The 17,658-nt window shown below is 40.5% G+C and overlaps 1 protein-coding gene across 1 annotated transcript in view; it reads right to left on the bottom strand.

Moving 5' to 3' along the window:
* Window positions 1-2,074: 2,074 nt before the first annotated feature.
* The window catches only part of CRYL1 (crystallin lambda 1), a 58,302-nt gene continuing 42,718 nt past the window's right edge, over window positions 2,075-17,658 (bottom strand). Inside the window, exons 7-8 of the mRNA XM_032203432.1 lie at window positions 6,212-6,318; window positions 2,075-4,173 (exon numbers count right to left, since the gene is read on the bottom strand). Of these exons, the coding sequence (XP_032059323.1) occupies window positions 4,060-4,173; window positions 6,212-6,318 (221 nt within the window). The 3' untranslated portion in view covers window positions 2,075-4,059. The remainder of the gene's footprint in view (window positions 4,174-6,211; window positions 6,319-17,658) is intronic.

Raw genomic sequence — 17,658 nt, 5'->3', positions numbered from 1 at the left:
GAAGCAAACTACTTCCACGACATTCAGAGATGTAGGAAAGGAGGGACTGAGCCTTCTTCAATGAAGCAGATGAGTATCTCCTTGTATCTGCCCTTTATTCTTCAGATGACACAAAATCACTGGTTTGAATTTCCTACCAGCATTAAATTATTGGCTTTGATATGAACACAGTTAGTCTGCTTCCAATAAGAATAACTAATTCAAATATACTAATTTACTATTAGTAACTAATAGTAAAATACACCTAACAAGGAAAACGATCAATAATAAATTGGTATAACAGAATACAGTGTGACAAAGATATGGTTTAAAAATGACCTATAGGTGTAATCATTGAAAACAATAGAGGATTTTAAAATACGCAGTTATGTAAAAAACAAACCACATGAGAAATTCTTTCAGAATATCTCTTAGTTTACTACAGAACAATTGCTTGAACCTTGCTTCTTCTGCTAATACTCAAAACAAAATAAATATTTGACCTTAGCTGGGTAGTTCTGCAACTTGCTAGGACTGTTGGTGCTAAAAGTCCTCGTAACACACTCAAGGTGCAGTCTACCACTGCAAGTCTATTGCATTTGAGAAAAAAAAAAATAGGACAAAAGGAGTGACACAAAATTGAAAGTAATTAAACCAATTAATTTAACAGAATCAGGATTTGTATCTGACAAGCAGTTCAGCTCCAACAAGTTGCTCCCCAGAAGAGATTTTTCAACACCCAATTAGCAGACCAATTGCACAGGCCTATAAGCAGCTCCTTGCAAATTACCAGCTAAATACCCTAGAAGTAGTTATTGATGGAATGTTAGGAGAAAGCCAAGAGGGGAAAGTAAATGGAAAAAAGTGAAAAGGGAGAGAGGATGAGGAGAGAGAGAGAAGGCAAGACTGGAGAGGAAAATCAGGGAGAGATAAAAATCAAGAAAAAAGAAAAAAGCTTTATAGCAGGTCTATAAACCAGGAGTTTGCATCCCATAATTTGAATTAACATTATATATATATTTTATATATATAAATTTTATTTATTTATTTATTAGCGAGGTGGGGGTTGGCCTGTTCTCCCACGTGCCTGGTGACAGGACAAGGGGGAATGGGCTTAAGTTGCGCCAGGGGAGTTTTAGGTTAGATGTTAGGAAGAACTTCTTCACTGAAAGGGTTGTGAGGCACTGGAACAGGCTGCCCAGGGAAGTGGTGGAGTCACCATCCCTGGAAGTCTTCAAAAGACGCTTAGATGTAGAGCTTAGGGATATGGTTTAGTGGAGGGCTGTTAGCGTTAGGTTGGAGGTTGGACTCGATGACCTTGAGGTCTCTTCCAACCTAGAAAATTCTGTGATTCTATTATTTTTTATTTATTTATTATATATTTTATATATATATATATATATATATACATATATATATATATATATATATATATAATTTCTTTGAGGCTAATTTGTTTAAGCCACATCAACTTTTGATACAAACTAGGCCAAAATTCAAAGGAAACTTGGAGTTACCATAGCTGAGGCTGGAAGGGAGCTTAGGAGGTCTCTGGTCCAAGCTCCTGCTGATCAAAAGGGATCAGTTGTGAATAGGGTACAAAACCTTGGGAAGAAGAGAGCCCGTCTCACCCTTTTAGCTAACTTTTCCTGATGTTTTCCAGTTGTTGTTGTATTTATTAAGCAGTAATTTTGTGTGCTTCAAATCCTAAGCAAATCCCAGCTAAAATACATTTTTTGCTGAGCCTCTCCCCCAGCAGAAGCTGTGGGCCTGGGTGGGGAGCAGTGCTCTGAGGTGAGCTGTGCCATGTCCTGACCTGGCGAGGAGCTGGGTCACCGCACAGGAGCATTTCTGGCACCCTCCCATTCCCTCCCAAGGCTTTTGCCCAGGGAGAAAACCGCTCCCTTGCAGCAGGGCCCAGCATCTGCAGCAAGTGGTCACCCACACAAGAGCTGCTGGAGACTGCACATTATTTCTTGCCTATTTATTCCCATGGACTTCAATAAATTGTTTTATCAAGGCACTGGTTTCTCAAGAGAAAGATGTAGTGCTACCACTAGAGTATCACACAAGACCACAGGAGAACATCTTTCTCATTAAAATCTTTTATTCATAAGCAAATAATAAAAATGGAGGCAAATATTTGATGACACGATCGAGTTTTAAAATATCTCAGAAAAAAAGCAATGAGAGCTAATTAGTTCTGACAGTGTCACATGCTCATAGCGGAACAGGTCTGATCTTGAAAGTAACTGGAGCCTTCTGAGGCCTTGTCTAAAATACAAAAACATACATCAGATGAGGAAATCAGCCTCAATTAATTTATTATTGCTTAATAAGGCACCAAGAGCGAGGGCTGACCTCCCCAACTTCAGATGGCTAAATGAAGGTTGTGCCTGTCACTGTGGGAATAAAAAGCATTAGAAGAAATTTGACAATATTAGGTCTATATTGGGATAAAATAAATTGAGTTTACGAATTCTCCTTTCTCTCTGCTGATTATAAAAGAGCACAGGGCAATCTCTGCATCATGCCTCCCATCCCATGCTCCACGTCCAGAGATGTGCTCTTGGCCCACCACGTGCATGAAGCGACGCAACTTATCTCAGGTCTCGTTCATTGCAACCCGTGCAGAAGTAAGTGGTGTTAGCGTGCACATGCAGACATTGCTGCTGTTCAGCACCAGAACTAATTAAGCTGCAGCGACCCGTTTGTGTACCTGCATCTTCTGTAATGAACAAGATTTGAAATGGCCCTGAGCAGAGCATTAGCAAAGCAAGAGCTTAACGCTTTGGGATCTGTGCTGTAGCTGAAGTTACATGACCAGCTGGCACAAGATTCAGAAATGCTTAACTCGAGTAATGTGGGTGCAATGCACTGTTCCAAGTTATTATCTGCAAAACAATGCTGCCCCAAGGTTCCAGCTAAAATCAAAATCCAGCTATATTACATGGTGCGGACTGAAGCACGCCACTGCAGCACCAGGAGAAACTTCTACCTCCAGCTGCACCCTCCACCTTTACACAAACGTTGTGCCTCACACCTAAGCCACTGCATCTGGGAGCAAAGTATCAGATACCTGAGGTCTACAGCTGAGCCCTAAAGAAACGCTGATTGTTTCTGTACAAAATAGACAAGGAAACAAAGCGGGGAGCTGGCTTCCCAGGATCACTCAGAAGGTTGTGGAGTAGCCTGAAAGAGTCCAGACCAATCCACTATACCACGTCATCTCCCAAAACAACTTTTAATCACATTATTTCTGACAGGCAAATTTTAGAATAGATCATATGTCTACGCAGCAATGCCTATGGACAGGTTGTCATACCTGACTGAAGTTTGGGCAAAGCCATGGGGTATCAAGTGTGTGGTCTGAAGAACTGAGCAGAGGTCTCTGGTAAATCTTCAGAACCGGGGGGGGGGGATGAGGGAGGGATTTATTTACTCACATTTAGATCATCACACTAGTACAGAAGTGCCAAAAGGAGGGAAAGAACGAATAATTCTTTCCCTTACATTGTGGAACAGCTACAGAGCTAAGCTGAAGTGACCCTTACTGCTGCTGAGGTCTCAGCTCACTGGCCAGCAAATCTCCTCTTTGCTTAAGACAACCTCCCCCTACCTACAGTCAGTGCTTTACAAATTAACCTCACTGCCACGTTGATTGGCGGGTGAGGGCTTGTTTTCTCCAGTGACAAACAGCTGATGTTTGCCAATTTCAGATCCCTGCATAAGCAAATATTGTTCAAGTGCTGAATTTCTAAGCAAGCTAGAAAAATGCGTTAAAAGATGATTGTGTTCCAGCCCAGCATTGCACAATATTCATACTGCTAAAGCTACTTAATACTTGCACATCCAATGCATATATATAATTTGATGAAGTTTTAACTGAACTTTTAATAACTGTTTCCAGTTACTCATGAATTATGTCGTGACAAAAATTGGACCAAAAGTTTCATTGGTCTCTATACAAGTGCATATCAGTGCTTGCACATTCAGTCTCCTCTTCTGCATGACCAAAATTTTCCACTTTTTATGAAGAACTGCTCTTCACTTGGTCTCTCCTGTTAGATGAGGTGCACCTCAGTTGGATGACATTTGTTTTTTCAGCTTGGCAAGACCAGTAAGACATTCATCTCTCCATTCCCTCCTGGCATTGAGGTGTTTCGGAACAACTGGAATTTTTTCAGACATTGCCTGAAACAGAAAATTTAGGAGATGATTAAATCTCATTTTCCTGAGTAGTAAGAAGGATTATTTTCTTGCTTTCGCTGCATCAGAACAAGTATCCTTCAATACAAACTGTCATATAGTCTATCACAGGCAATAGGCCACTAAATCTTCACATGGCTGACTGGAAATTAGCTAACCTGTATGAGAGAAGTGCTCCCACTTGGAGAAAGTTGGCTTGAATGTTGCAATGAAGGTGCCTACAGAAACATTAGTGCATCAGTTTCTTTTCTCAGTTTACCCCACACAGCCACTGTCTCGCCTACTTGACAATAATCTTTTATTAAGTAGGAAGGAGGACACCTGGACTTGCATGTCGCTAAACATATGCTCTAAAACAAATTTGTGGGTGTATATGTAACACTGTAGTCTCTCTTCTGGCTCCTAATAAATCTAATAATAGATAACATGTTTTTTTGAAAACATCTGTTTTAGGAATGCCAGTTACAGTCTAAATGACAGGGAAAGAGATGTAACAAACCTATAATTTTATTTTTGTTTTTTAATGGAAAATGTGGGAAAGAACATAGCGCTATTTAAGGGTCCGAAGGTAGAAGCCTGAACAAATCAGAAGGCAAAAATATTATTTGCAAGTAAATGGAGGGGAAAAAAGTGCTACTGAGTGCATAAACAAAGTTTGCCAAATGTATCTGCTAAATGTATCACTGAAGGTAGAAGAACAGATAGAAAACTCAAGCAAGCTAGCACAATGGAAACAGATTTTCATTTAAGGAAAAACAGCTGGGTTTGAGAGTTGAGGTACAGATTACAAGGCCATCTTTGCCAAAGCAGCACCTGAGGTCTTCAGTTTAAAAGGCAATTGTTGAGAAACCGGATAAAACCTCGTTCTGCTACTAATAATTGGCAAGTTGCAGTCAGTCCAGAAAGCAAAAATCAGGGGGAAGGATAGATGTGTAAGATAAGAGATGTTTAATAGTTTACTCTTAAGAGAGGATTCTTGCAAGCTCATCTTTGGCATTGAAAACTGCAGATAATAGGCACAGAAACAAATGCTGAACTGGAATCTGGCATTCCTTGAAGAAAACCAACCTGTTTCATTTTAATTAAAAGCTTCTAATTGTGAATAACTCCACAGTTGTCACAGACTGTTATTACAAGCAGACTATATTGTTTAAGCATAGAAGAATCTTCCTTTTTAACATAGCTGATGTTGAAATTGCATTAACATAAAGAGGAACAAAAAGCTATTTTCCAGACAGAGTGCCTGCATATACGGAATTAACGTGTGACAGCTAAACACAAACAATTTATTATACACACGTTCTTCAGCAAAGCATTAAAAAAGGCAATGATGAAAGGTAGAATTAGGAAATGGCAATACTTTGGAGTTAACTGCTATGAACACACATAATATCCTATATGGTAAATATAAACAAATTGTTGGCTTTGAAACATAATAGACATACTAGGTCCTGATAGAGCATAGCACTTAAAAAACACATCTTTTCTGTAAGCATGCAAATAGCCTCAGCAGACTGCTCACATGCTTAACGTCAACACACCTTTGTATTCATTACAGACTGGAGATCTAGCTTGTAAATATACTAAATCAATAGAACAGCTGGAGGAAAAAAGCCATAGGACTTATGCAGGAAGACTGAGTAGGAGGAAGACACACGGAGAAAAGTTGTTGTGTAGGAAAGGAAATTTGGAGCTGTGAATGTAACAATTGAGAACACGACAGACAGTAAGAAACAGCATGGGGGATTTAATGTAAATAACCCACAGTTGTTATCAGTTGACTCCTAGTAATGTTATTCACCTGCTAGATGTATTCCCTTGATGTACTTCAAAGTACTTTGGAAAAGGGACTTACATAATCATATATGTTCTGTACTAATGTTTTTGCTCAAGGTACACGTTCACACAAGAAATAGACTACAGTTGTCTCTAACAGTAAATTGAAATTATACATACATTAAAACAAAAGCTAACATTCTTGGTTCTGAAAGTCACTGCATCTATTGACTCTCTATATATTTACCTGACTGATTTTCTGCTCAGTTTCGCCTGAAAATTCTGGAACTGGTCCAAAGGTGTTCAGAACAAGTTTCATACCTTCACGGTATCTTTCACAGTAATTTGAAATACCTAAAAATAAGAGTAAAAAAGTACATTTGAACAGAAATTCCTACTTTAAGTTCAATAACATTACCTGTGCTTAAGCCTTGTCTTAAATCAGAGTCCAAAAAAGGTGTGCTACTATGCCTAAGACACCTTTATCACCAAGGAAAAATGGATTCTATCCACTGCACTTCCATTAAAGTTCAAGAAAAAAATCATATAGGACATGCCTTCATTGCAAAACCAGTTAATGTTCCATACCAGCAGGCAATGCTATGTGAGGGAAGCAGTAGGCAACCATGGGCATACTTGTGCTTTGTTACTTGAGACAAGAAAACCTCCCCAAACAGTGTCCACAGGGAGAACACTCTCACCTTCTTTCCTCCTGTTCAGTATGTGTCTTACCAGGTGAAGCATCCCTGGTTTTGATTTTATTTATTGACCTTGAATGGGGCAAAGCTCTGGGGAAGAGTCAAAGACATGGAGACCCAGATGGTCTTCACTGAAAGAGAAAGACTTGAGAAGGAACAGATGGATACTTGCAGATCAACACCTTGTTGTGCAACTAGGGGTGACAACAGGGATTTAGTTTTTATGATCACAGAGCCCCCTCTGAGGGATGAGCAGTGCTAGAAGAAAATGGGATTCACCCAACAAATTGAGGGAAATGCATTTTTGCCATAAAACTGGCCAATCTGGTGAGGAAAGCTTTATATTAGGAACACTGGAAAAGCAAGATTACAACATGTAGCCATATGACGAAGGGATGTACTGGGGTGAAAAGACAGGAGTGGATGGTAACAGGTACAAGACAAACCTCACAAAAACAAAATAAGGCAGGAGGAGTCCACCTGCAGTGCACATGCAGCCTGGAAAACAAGCAGGACAAGAGCTCCATGTGTGGTCACACAGCTACAGGACTGTTAGAGTAACTCAGATATGATGGGATTGCCCACATTGCCAGAGCGTTGCAGTGGACAAATACCAAATACAAACTCTTCAGGAAAGACAGGCAGAAGAGACAAGGAGGAGGTGTTACTATCTTTGTAAAGAAGCAGTTCAGAGGTGTGGAACTCTTTTATGGGATGGATAACAGGCTTGATGAGAGCACCAGCAGAGAGGCCAGTAAAGAAGATCTCATAGCGGGAGTGTGTTACAGGCCATCCACACAATCAGGGTAAGTAGGTGGATGAATTAAAAAGCTGGAAGGCAACACATCAGAACGCAAGCAGGTAAGCATATTTCTGGAGAGTGTCAGGGACAAGCTCATGATAAAGGTACTAGATGGGCCAACCAGGGGTGATGCAAAGCTGGCTCTGCTTTTCAGTAACAAGGAACTTCTGGTTGGGGTATGAGAATCAGTGGCAGCCTTGACTGTAGCAACCATGAAATACTGGAGTTGAAGATCCTGAAAGGAGTAAGGAAGAGTATTAGTAGGCAGCAGACTTGAGTTGATTCAGAAAATTGGTGAGATCCCAATGAGATGCTGCTCTGAGGGGTAAGGCAGCTCAGGAAAGCCAGCTGCTCTTTAAGGACAGCATCCTCCAAGGGCAAGACCTTGATTCTCAGGAAGACAGGTAGGTAAGGAGAAATTTAAAAGCACTGTCCATGCATGTCCAATGCAATGCTTACAGAAAAGCCAAAGCTCAACTCCAGTTGAGACTTGCAGAGATATCAAGCACAACACGAAGGGCTTCTACTGTTATATTAGTAATAAAAGGTTGAACAAGGGAAGTCTGGGCCTGTTGCTGAATTAGTGACTGGAGAAACAGGTAATGCTGAGTAACTCATTCCTTTCTTCAGCAAGGTCTCCCATCCCTCCATGCTTAAAAGGCAGGGTTCAAGGAAAAAGAGAGCAACCAGAGGGAGGTGAGCCCTACCTAAGTCCATCAGACCACACAGACTGCATTCAAGGATATAAGAGAAAAGGCCAATGTCCTTGCAAGGCCACGTGTTTTTTTTTTTTTTAAATCATGACAATTAATACACTGATCAAATCATTTGAGATTCCCAAATGACAGCAAATATTGCAAATATTGCCCTCATCCTCAGAAAACGTCAGAAGAACAATCCAGGGTACTACAGGCCAATTGATCTCACTTCTGTCCCTGAGAAAATCAAGGAACAAGTCCTTGACTGGAAACAAATGCTTGGGCACAGGAATAAGAGGAAAGTGATTGTTAACAGTCAAGTACTTGCCAATGGTAAATCGTATCTGACCAGCCTCACTGACTTCTGTTATAAAATCACTGTATATATGGGTAATGGGAAAGTCGTGGATATCATTTACTTCAACTTCAGAAGGGCATTTGGCACTGATCCCATGATATTCTTGTATCAAACTTAGGACACTAGGGTCTAGATGTTTGGATAATTAGATGTTAGGAAGAACTTCTTTACTGACAGGGTTGTTAGGCATTGGAATAGGCTGCCCAGGGAAGTGGTTGAGTCACCATCTCTGGAGGTCTTTAAAAGGTGTTTAGATGTAGAACTTAGTGATATGGTTTAGTGGAGGACTTGTTAGTGTTAGGTCAGAGGTTGGACTAGGTGATCTTGAGGTCTCTTCCAACTTGGATGATTCTGTGATGTATAAAGATGCAGTGAATGCTCAGGCTCAGGAGGTAGCAGTTAATGGGTTATACTCTACTCAGAGGCCAATAAAAGTGGAGTACCACAGGAATCTATCCCGAGAACTGTACTGCATAATAGCAATTAAATCTTTGAATGATACTAAGGTGGTTGGGGGATGGAGGAGGAGGACCAGCGGATACACTGGAAGGCAAGTATCCAGAACAACTTAGGCTGGAAGAATAGGTTGACATAGACCTTAAAAAAATAATTAACAAGGACAAATGGAAGGTCCTGCACCTCAAAAGAAAGATCTCAGTCATGGAATGGTTGAAGTTGGAAGGCACCACTGGATCTCATCTGGTTCAACACTCCCGCTCAAGCAGGAACACCTAGAGCAGCTTGTCCAGCACCATATCCAGGTGGCTTTTGAAGATCTCCAAAAAGAGAGACTCTGCCTTTCTGGGCAACCTGTTCCATTGTTCAGTCAACTCAACTTGCAACAACACAGACCCATGCACCCCAAGAATTCCCAATCCCTGTAGGCAACAAACTGAACGTAGCACCTCTGAGTATAACCCACTTTACTCTTTGATAGCCATTGCATGGAGCAGCTGCATTTTCCAGCAGTGGAAACAAATATCCTCAGACACTACTGAAAGGGTCAGGATCTACAAGGTCAGTCAAAATGCTCCTGACATCAGATGTACAAAATATAGATTCAGCACCAGTAGCAAGAGGCTTGGGGAAAAGAGAAGAATGACTTTTCTAATTAAAATTGACAATGACACACCAGTCTTAAAGAGGAAAACATTAAAATGACCAGTAATAATGTGAATTTTCTTCATCCTAGCACGGAAAAATGGCCATCAGGAAAGCTATGTTCAATGGACAGATAAAAAAGGGAGCAGGGAAGCTGGAAGTCTAAACCCATTAGGATCTGTACCCAAAGGCTGAATTCCTGCTGACAAATAAAGCCCCTGACTGACGACCTCTGACCAGCACCCCAGAAAGCAGGTAGTCAGCGAACCACAGAACCAGCTAGCTGGTAATGATGGGTAAAATGGCAGTCAGGTAGACCTTGGCCAAAGATACAGCTTTAGGAGGAATCCCAAAATAATTAGTGCTGAGGCATTAAAGAGTAGCTCTAGTGATAAATGCACCTAAAAGAGAACTCAGTCATCTAGCAGACTCCTTAGTGCTGTTAACTACCACAGTCAAGAAGGGACAAGTCAGCCTTTCCCAGTGATCATCAATCTATAAGTCATGAGCTACACCACAACAGTACACAAGTAATGCTATTCTGTCAGTAAGCAAGTCAACACAGGTAAGAATGCAATTATCCCAACGAATAATGCAAATCTGAGACAGGAAGTTCTGAATATCCACTGAAAGTCTGTGACAAATTCCCTTTTCTGATAACCTCAGAACTGAAGAACTTTAACCTTTCGTTCTTATTTTAATGAGCTAATTACCCATGCAAAGAGAAAGAGAAAGCTCCAGAAGACTAAGGCAGGTGGGGACAGTCACCAACTCTTTCGCAAAGGCTCAGGAAATCGTACAGGCTGAGAAGCACCAGTCTGAACTCATCACAGTCTTACCCAGCCACAAAATACGAGAAACGTAAGTGGGGTGGCCTGACTACCGCACCAAAGAATCCTAGGTCAGGCCATTAAGCAGTCTCTTTCCTGAACAGCTTACAAACAGTTCCCTGGAATGCAATACTGTGTGGTATCAATACCACAGAAGTCACACCTGTCTAACCCTAAATGGTTGAGGTTAAAGGTGGATGAAGGAATGGAAACCTCAGACTACTGGCAGCCATGAATCATAAACTACAATACTTACACGGCACAGCACACCTCACAGCCTGAATTCGCTGAAGTACGTGCATTCCAAAAGGCTTCTGAGGTCAATAAGAGTATGGAGAACGTTGTTGTTCCTGGACTTAAGACAGAACAACTTTCAAAGGAAAGAAACTTCCATTAAGAAATTAGCACTCTGAAGTTAGGATGATCGTCACAAACAACCAAAGGGACAGAATGGGAGAACACACCCATTGCAAGAGAGCGACCTGGGAAGATTTGAGTGTATTGAACCCTCTTCAAAAATGAAGACACATTCTCATGTCAGAAGGAAGGAAGAAAACTCTGAGAAAAAGGGCAACCTTGTAGTAGCTTGAAGCTACATGTGGTGTCAAGAGCATACCAATCAGCATTTGGTCAACCTACCTCCTTGTGTTATCTACCCATGGAACACATCTGCTCCTTGAACACTCTCTGGCATGTTCTGGCCTTCTCCAGCACAGAAAGAGGAGGACAACTGGTCATACAAATTGAACAAAATACAGAGTTTCCATATAACTAGAGAACTGATATACCATATCAGTTGTACAGAACTTTTTGTGTGTGTCAGTCAGGAAAACTGAACAATGCCAGAAACATTCAAATTGCCTAGTGGCCACCAAAACATCACTGACAGGAAATATGATTGAGGAAGAGAAGCATTACCATGGGATGTTGAACAGGCTGTGATATGATTTTATCTCTTCATTGAGGGCATAAGCAGGGACCATTCTCCTCCACAAAGTCTCTGCAAAGGATCACTGGTTACTGGAACACTGACCATACCTTGTTATTAGCATAAAGGGCCTGTGTGCTACCTCTTAACAGCTAGGTTCACAGACTCTGGCACCTAAAGCCAACCTAAATCAACCTGCAGCAGATATTCTGGATGATACTTATGCACCAACCACAAGATGACGATGCTTATATTTCACCTTACTCACGTGAGCTTCTTGTAACAGCGAAGAGTCTGAGCAAGAGGTTTGCCCCCACATCATGCAATGTCACAGAAAGTTTCCAGATATAGAAGTAGAAATAACTGATGCTGAGGAGTGCAGAACTACATGGACACCTTGCTAACTCACAGCTGCTAGCAGCAGCTGTTGCCAGCTGGACAATCACAAAAGCAGAAATGGTTATTCAGCCAAACATGGCAATTCAAGCAAATCCACACAAGCAATTAGTAATCGAATGAATGGTAAACAAAGCAGTGTCAGTGACCAGTTATTCCGGTGCTTCAATGGCTGACAAAGGTCTATGACACCTACACCAGTGCTGAATAATTTGGGATTGGTAATTTTCCAATAGCCAAGGTGAACCTCTCAACCACCTGGTCAGCCTGTGTAATAATACCATAAATCTGAGTAGTTCCGATTCTAGTACAGTCAGGAAGGTAAAAACCGAAGTCTGTGTCAGCATTTTTTTTTTTTCCAGGAGCCCCAGCCTAAAGAGAGAACATTAGTATTTTGGGAAGCAAAATGCTTGGCTTATCCATTTACCTAGTGGATGTGAACTCCTGGGTTGGAGATGGCCTTCAAAGCTCACTCAGCCAGCTAGGCCTGGAAATTGAGCTCCTACTGGAGCTCACCTACAGCTTGAATGAATCAGAGTAATTTCTGGGTGGGTGTTTCTTACCAAGGTAACAAAGACATGCCAAACGCAAGTTGGGTAATATAATTCACTCACTGCATGCAATGTATGAATGAAAAGAAGCCTTAGGCAAAGTCATCAAAACAAGAAAAGATAAAAACAAAATATTATGGCTGTAGAGAAGAGCAGCACTACAGCTTACCTCAACATTGTGGCTGAAATAGCAACATGCAGGCATGTATGCTGCTTGCCAAATGGTGTGGATGCTCTATGCAAACACTTTCCAGTCTCAAGAGAAGGGAACACACTGAAAGTTGAATATATATATATACATATATATATGTATATATGGTACTACTCAAAGACTTAATAATAATAATAATTAATTTCAAAATAGGTAACTTGAGATAGCACTCCCAGCATGAAATCTCAGGAGACACCCACTGTTTGACTTGATGCAAGTACTAAAGATCAACCCTATGCTACCAGCTTTAAGAAACTGCTTGAGCAATGGGGAACACTGCTGGAAAAACCACTTTGCTTTTCAAATGCAAACTCAAAACAATAAATATTTGACTCCAGATCTTCAGACTTAAGAGTTCCTTGACTCAAAGGTCAGGGCTACTGCAAAGGTGGATGAGAAGAGCACTTGACTGGAGCATAGGGACAAGAAGATGGAAAACAAGTATGACAGAGTCCCTTTAACTTTAATCCTTGTTGATACTACCCAGGCAGCATCTTAAGCTGGATGAATTAGTATCTGTAAACAGTGTGAGATAAGACAGGGCAGTACCTGGGAGCTGGAGAAACAGGAAAATGGTGGCAAATAGGGCTATTAAAGACACTCACCATCTTTCCTTGCATCCAGTTACTGTGCCTCATTATTTCCAACTGGAAAGAAAAGAATGACAAGATGCATCTGGGACAAAGAGGGGAAGCAACTTGCAGTACAGGAATGACAACAGTTTCCTTTTTCCCCATGTGGTTTGTTGTCTCCCTGTCCAACCTCTGTCTTCCTTGCACTGACCTCATCCATGTTGGAGAGAGGCAGCTGGGAGAGAAGGCAGATGTTGCAGCAGACATCTGAGAACTACAACCACAGCACAGAAATACCTCCAGAGAAGGCAGGAGTTCCCTGAATCTCCCTTCCACCACACTTCCAACTGTGATGGAGAGGGAAAGAAGAGGAAGGAATAACTAAGTGTTTTAAGGGAGTAGCAGATACGGATTACAGAGATGAAAAGGGGTACAACCTAACGTCCATGAAAGTCTCTATCCCACTCAGCATTTCTGCCTGGTAAAGTGCAGTTAAAAGAACAAGTTGACGTAAGCAAGATGAGGGCATTCATTCAAGGCTCTTTAGCTGCCCATACTTTTTTTTTTTTTTTTTTTTTTTTTTTTTAACCACCACCAAAGGAAGAATAAACTACACTTCTGGTTTGCAGGTCCTCACCTGAAGGACTTGCACTGGTGTGACACGAACATGGGTATTGGTGAAATGTCTCTAGCTGCATCAAGATGACTGGGGCATCGAGGATGGAAAAGAAAAGGAACTCTGGACAGGCTTTTAGCTTAGAAGTATGCATAAAACGCTTTTTGGCCTCTAAAACACCTCTTTGCAAGTGAGGGTCCTATAAAGGCGATGGGAAGAATGGGGAAAAAGAAGAGAAAACATTGCAACATAAAAGGTTTTTCATGCATTTCATGCATGTGAACAGCCTCAAGTAACTTAGCTTCTTGTCTGCTAAGACTCCTGCCTTTTTCATAAGAAGGACAACAGGCACAAAGGATGCAAGCAAACAAACTCGGTAAACGAGTTTGGCAAGGACATTACACGTGGGGCAAAATGAGGAAGGCACTGAGATATTTGTGAGACAGAAAAAGAGACAGTGGCATTAACTTGACTACTTTGAACTTGATGAGCAATGTAATAAGAAGATAGTGTAATGACTCAAAAACAGTAGGCAAGATGGTCAAGCCACTGATATAACATCAAATATTTGAGAAGACTGGGGTAGGGTCATTTTAGGAGGTAAAATCTAATAAGAGGTTGCACTTGGTAAGAATGAAGGTGAGTATAGATAAGATCAGAAAAAAAGGGGTGTATTTCAGGAACACCATGGAGGAATTTGTCATGGTTAGGATATGTTCAGTGAAAAAAGTCCCAACCTCTTTGTTTTGCTGACATTACAAGTCTAAAGAAAACTTTCTACGTGTAATTCTATCTTCATCAAGGGTGTGTTCGGACACAAATGCATGCTCTCAGTTAGGGTGTGAATTCACAGGACACTTGCCACTCGACATTAATTCCTTGTGAGGTTACTTAAGCTGCATGAATACTTTCACCTACACTAAGACAGTCGTAGCAACAAAAAAGTTTTCTTCTCGCTGGAGCTGTGTTACCATCTCAGTAGCAGTGTACAAATATTCCTTATGTTAGATTAGCTTCATATATGGGTGAGTTCCATAGACAGGTCACTTGATGAGCATGCAAATTCCTCTGTTAGCACAAGGGAGAAGGCGGCACTGAGATAGGTTCTTGAGAATCAGAGCTTTATCGTGATCACTTGAGAAAAAAACATGAATTCCTGTGCAAAGTAAGTTGCTCCCTTCAGAAGATGGAGAGACCTACTTTGCACCTAACAGTCCATAGTAGGCAACTGGTAAAACCAACCTCTGCACTGAAAAATCAAAATAAAAATATCCTTTGCTTACTGCATACAAGCATTCTCACAGAAAAAGCCTGCAGCTGCAGATGCAAACAGCAGTTCTAGGACACTATAAACTGCTTTAACCACCCTATTGGAAAGCAAACTGAATGTGAGTAAACAGGTATGAAAGAAGAGATTGTAGGATTATGTATCACTGTGATTATCTCAGCTCTACAAGTATTCCTGAAACAAATGGAGATATTTCAGTACCATAAAACACAACACATAGAGCTAGACAGAAAGAGGGGCAATCTTCCTTTTCTTTGATTTGACTACCTTAATTTAAAGAGATTCACACACCTTCTGCTTACTTGCTTGTGTCACAAAGCCCCTGAACTGGGTTGAATCCTTGCTCCCTTCATGGAAGAATTAATCCAGAGGATGTAACAATGAAAATAACCTATGCTTTAGAACTAGCCAGCATGTATGTCTACAGTAATCGTTAAAATACATACTTTTTGTATGTAAAAAAAAAAAAAAAAAAAAAAAAACCTTGCTTTGAATTACGGGTTATGATTCTCCTTCTTTCCCTTTGATCCTTTGTGCTTTCCATACCACACAATCATTCCAGTCATATCATCCTAAACCTATTCACCTGACAGGTGCTTCTGAGATGAGTTAGCGTTCCTTCTTCCAGTAAGAGAAGCAAAATTTTTTTGAACAAGAAGAGTCATACTGTGCTTACTGGCTATCTGTGCTTTTAAGGACCATATATCAAATCCATTTTCCATCCAGTTCATGCTATGGACACCTCACAAATACCACAGTGAGTAATAGGCAGAGTATGAACCTGGAGTGGTGTTTTTTTTTTTTTTTTTTTTTTTTATAAATACAATACTGAAAAATAGCCACAAAAGATCCTTCAACCTCCCCATATCCAACTCCTGTACTAGTAGTAGCAGTTTTAGATCAAGATTAAATTACAATTATAGCTCACTAAATACCCCACTACTAAAAGTAACTGACCTAAGACAGCCATTATGAAATATGCATGAAGAACTTTTGCTGCAAACATGTAAAATACCGTATATGATGGTCTGACCTCTGGTTTTACAGATGTTTTTTTCTAAGGTCTTAAAAGAAATTGCCAGTTCAAGAAATAGGAGATACAGTCTTACTGAGGCTACATAAAAGAATCACTTAGTTTGGAAGTGACCTCTATGATCATCTAGTCCAATCTTTTAAATCATATTTAATATCTTCACAAGTAACAAGCATGGAACTGCTTTTGGTATGGAGAATTCTTTTTATTGCTGTAAGTGAAATTAGTAAAGATTGTGGGATGGATGTATATTTTAATGATACAGGCACATATACAGGAGGGACACTGTCGGCTAACATAATCCCTCAGTAAGGAAACAGGTAAAATGACTCTACTGAAGTCTATTCATGTTCCTTATAAAAGGAACGTAACGGCATGTATTTTGCTACTGCCATGAGAAATAAGATGAAGCTCAAAAAAACAGCTTACTGAAAGCGAAACCAACAATCAACATTATGATATGTAAATTGAATGTGTTGTTTGTTTGTTTGTTTGTTTTTAAAAGGAGGTTACCTTTGCCCGTTGCCATTCAGTTTTCAACTTGCTGTTGCTGCTTCTGCTCCTTGTAGTGGCTTGACATTATCACTTTGATGTTCAAAGCTGTTGGCTCACAGCCACATATTCAGAATTCCCATTACTCATGCATGGATTAACCAGCAGTCTAAGGTGGCCTAGATAATAGCTTTTGATAAGGCTACTTATGAGTATGCAGGAAAGGACTAAAGAACTAATACATGGGAACCCTGGCATTAGCACATAGGAGGGTCATGGGAGGATCTTGATGTATTGCATCACATTAACGCTGACTTCAAAAGAAATCTTTGGAATAATATTCTTTATTCAAAACCAAACAAAAATATCACACCGCCCTTACAAAGAAAAACGGTCTTCCCCACCTTCCAGGATCTCCCACAAACACTATTTTCCTCTCATGCTTCCTGCATCCCTACTATGTTTCCTCCTTGATTAGCAGTGAGGTTAAGATTGTGGAAAATTAACATTTTAAGTCTAGAAAGGTAGCTGCTGTGAAGCTAGTAAAGCTGCTGGACAGGCAAAAAAGTAGAATGGAGGCATCTCTACCTCCATTTCCTTCTGCTGCTCAAAAATAGACACTTAGTGCACTGCATCAGAAGAATGCTGTCCTGGGCAAGCAGGTGAGATCTATGATATTCCTTACTATGGGAAGCAATTCTGGGCAAACAAAGAAGTTGGCAGTGGTATAAGTGTGCCCATAAGCCATCATGTGTCCTGACATCAGCAATTTTGATGTAGAACTATCTCTGATGAGAGCAGCATCTTGAATAAGTCTGCCAGCACAAACAGAAGCAGCTCTGAAGTTGAAGAAAAGGCATCTGCTAGATGGGGAGCGAAGGAATACTTCTCATGATCAAAGTTACTGAACAAACACAAAAGCACCTTGTCAGCAAGTGTCCCAGTTCACAAATGTACTAGTTATATTATTTCAAAGATATTTAATTGAAAGTGTTATATAATGCTAAAATAACTATATAGGTATATTTTGGCTTTGTATTTTGCAAACCCACCACAAAGCTACTCTTTCTTCAATCTCCTTTTCTTTATCAATCTCCTGGATTGTATTTTCTAATTTTCC

This window comes from Aythya fuligula, chromosome 1 (assembly GCF_009819795.1).
Source record: "Aythya fuligula isolate bAytFul2 chromosome 1, bAytFul2.pri, whole genome shotgun sequence".
NCBI classification, from domain to species: Eukaryota; Metazoa; Chordata; class Aves; order Anseriformes; family Anatidae; genus Aythya; species Aythya fuligula.
The sequence above is the reverse complement of the archived record's forward strand: the minus strand, read 5'-3'. Positions and strand labels throughout refer to the sequence as shown.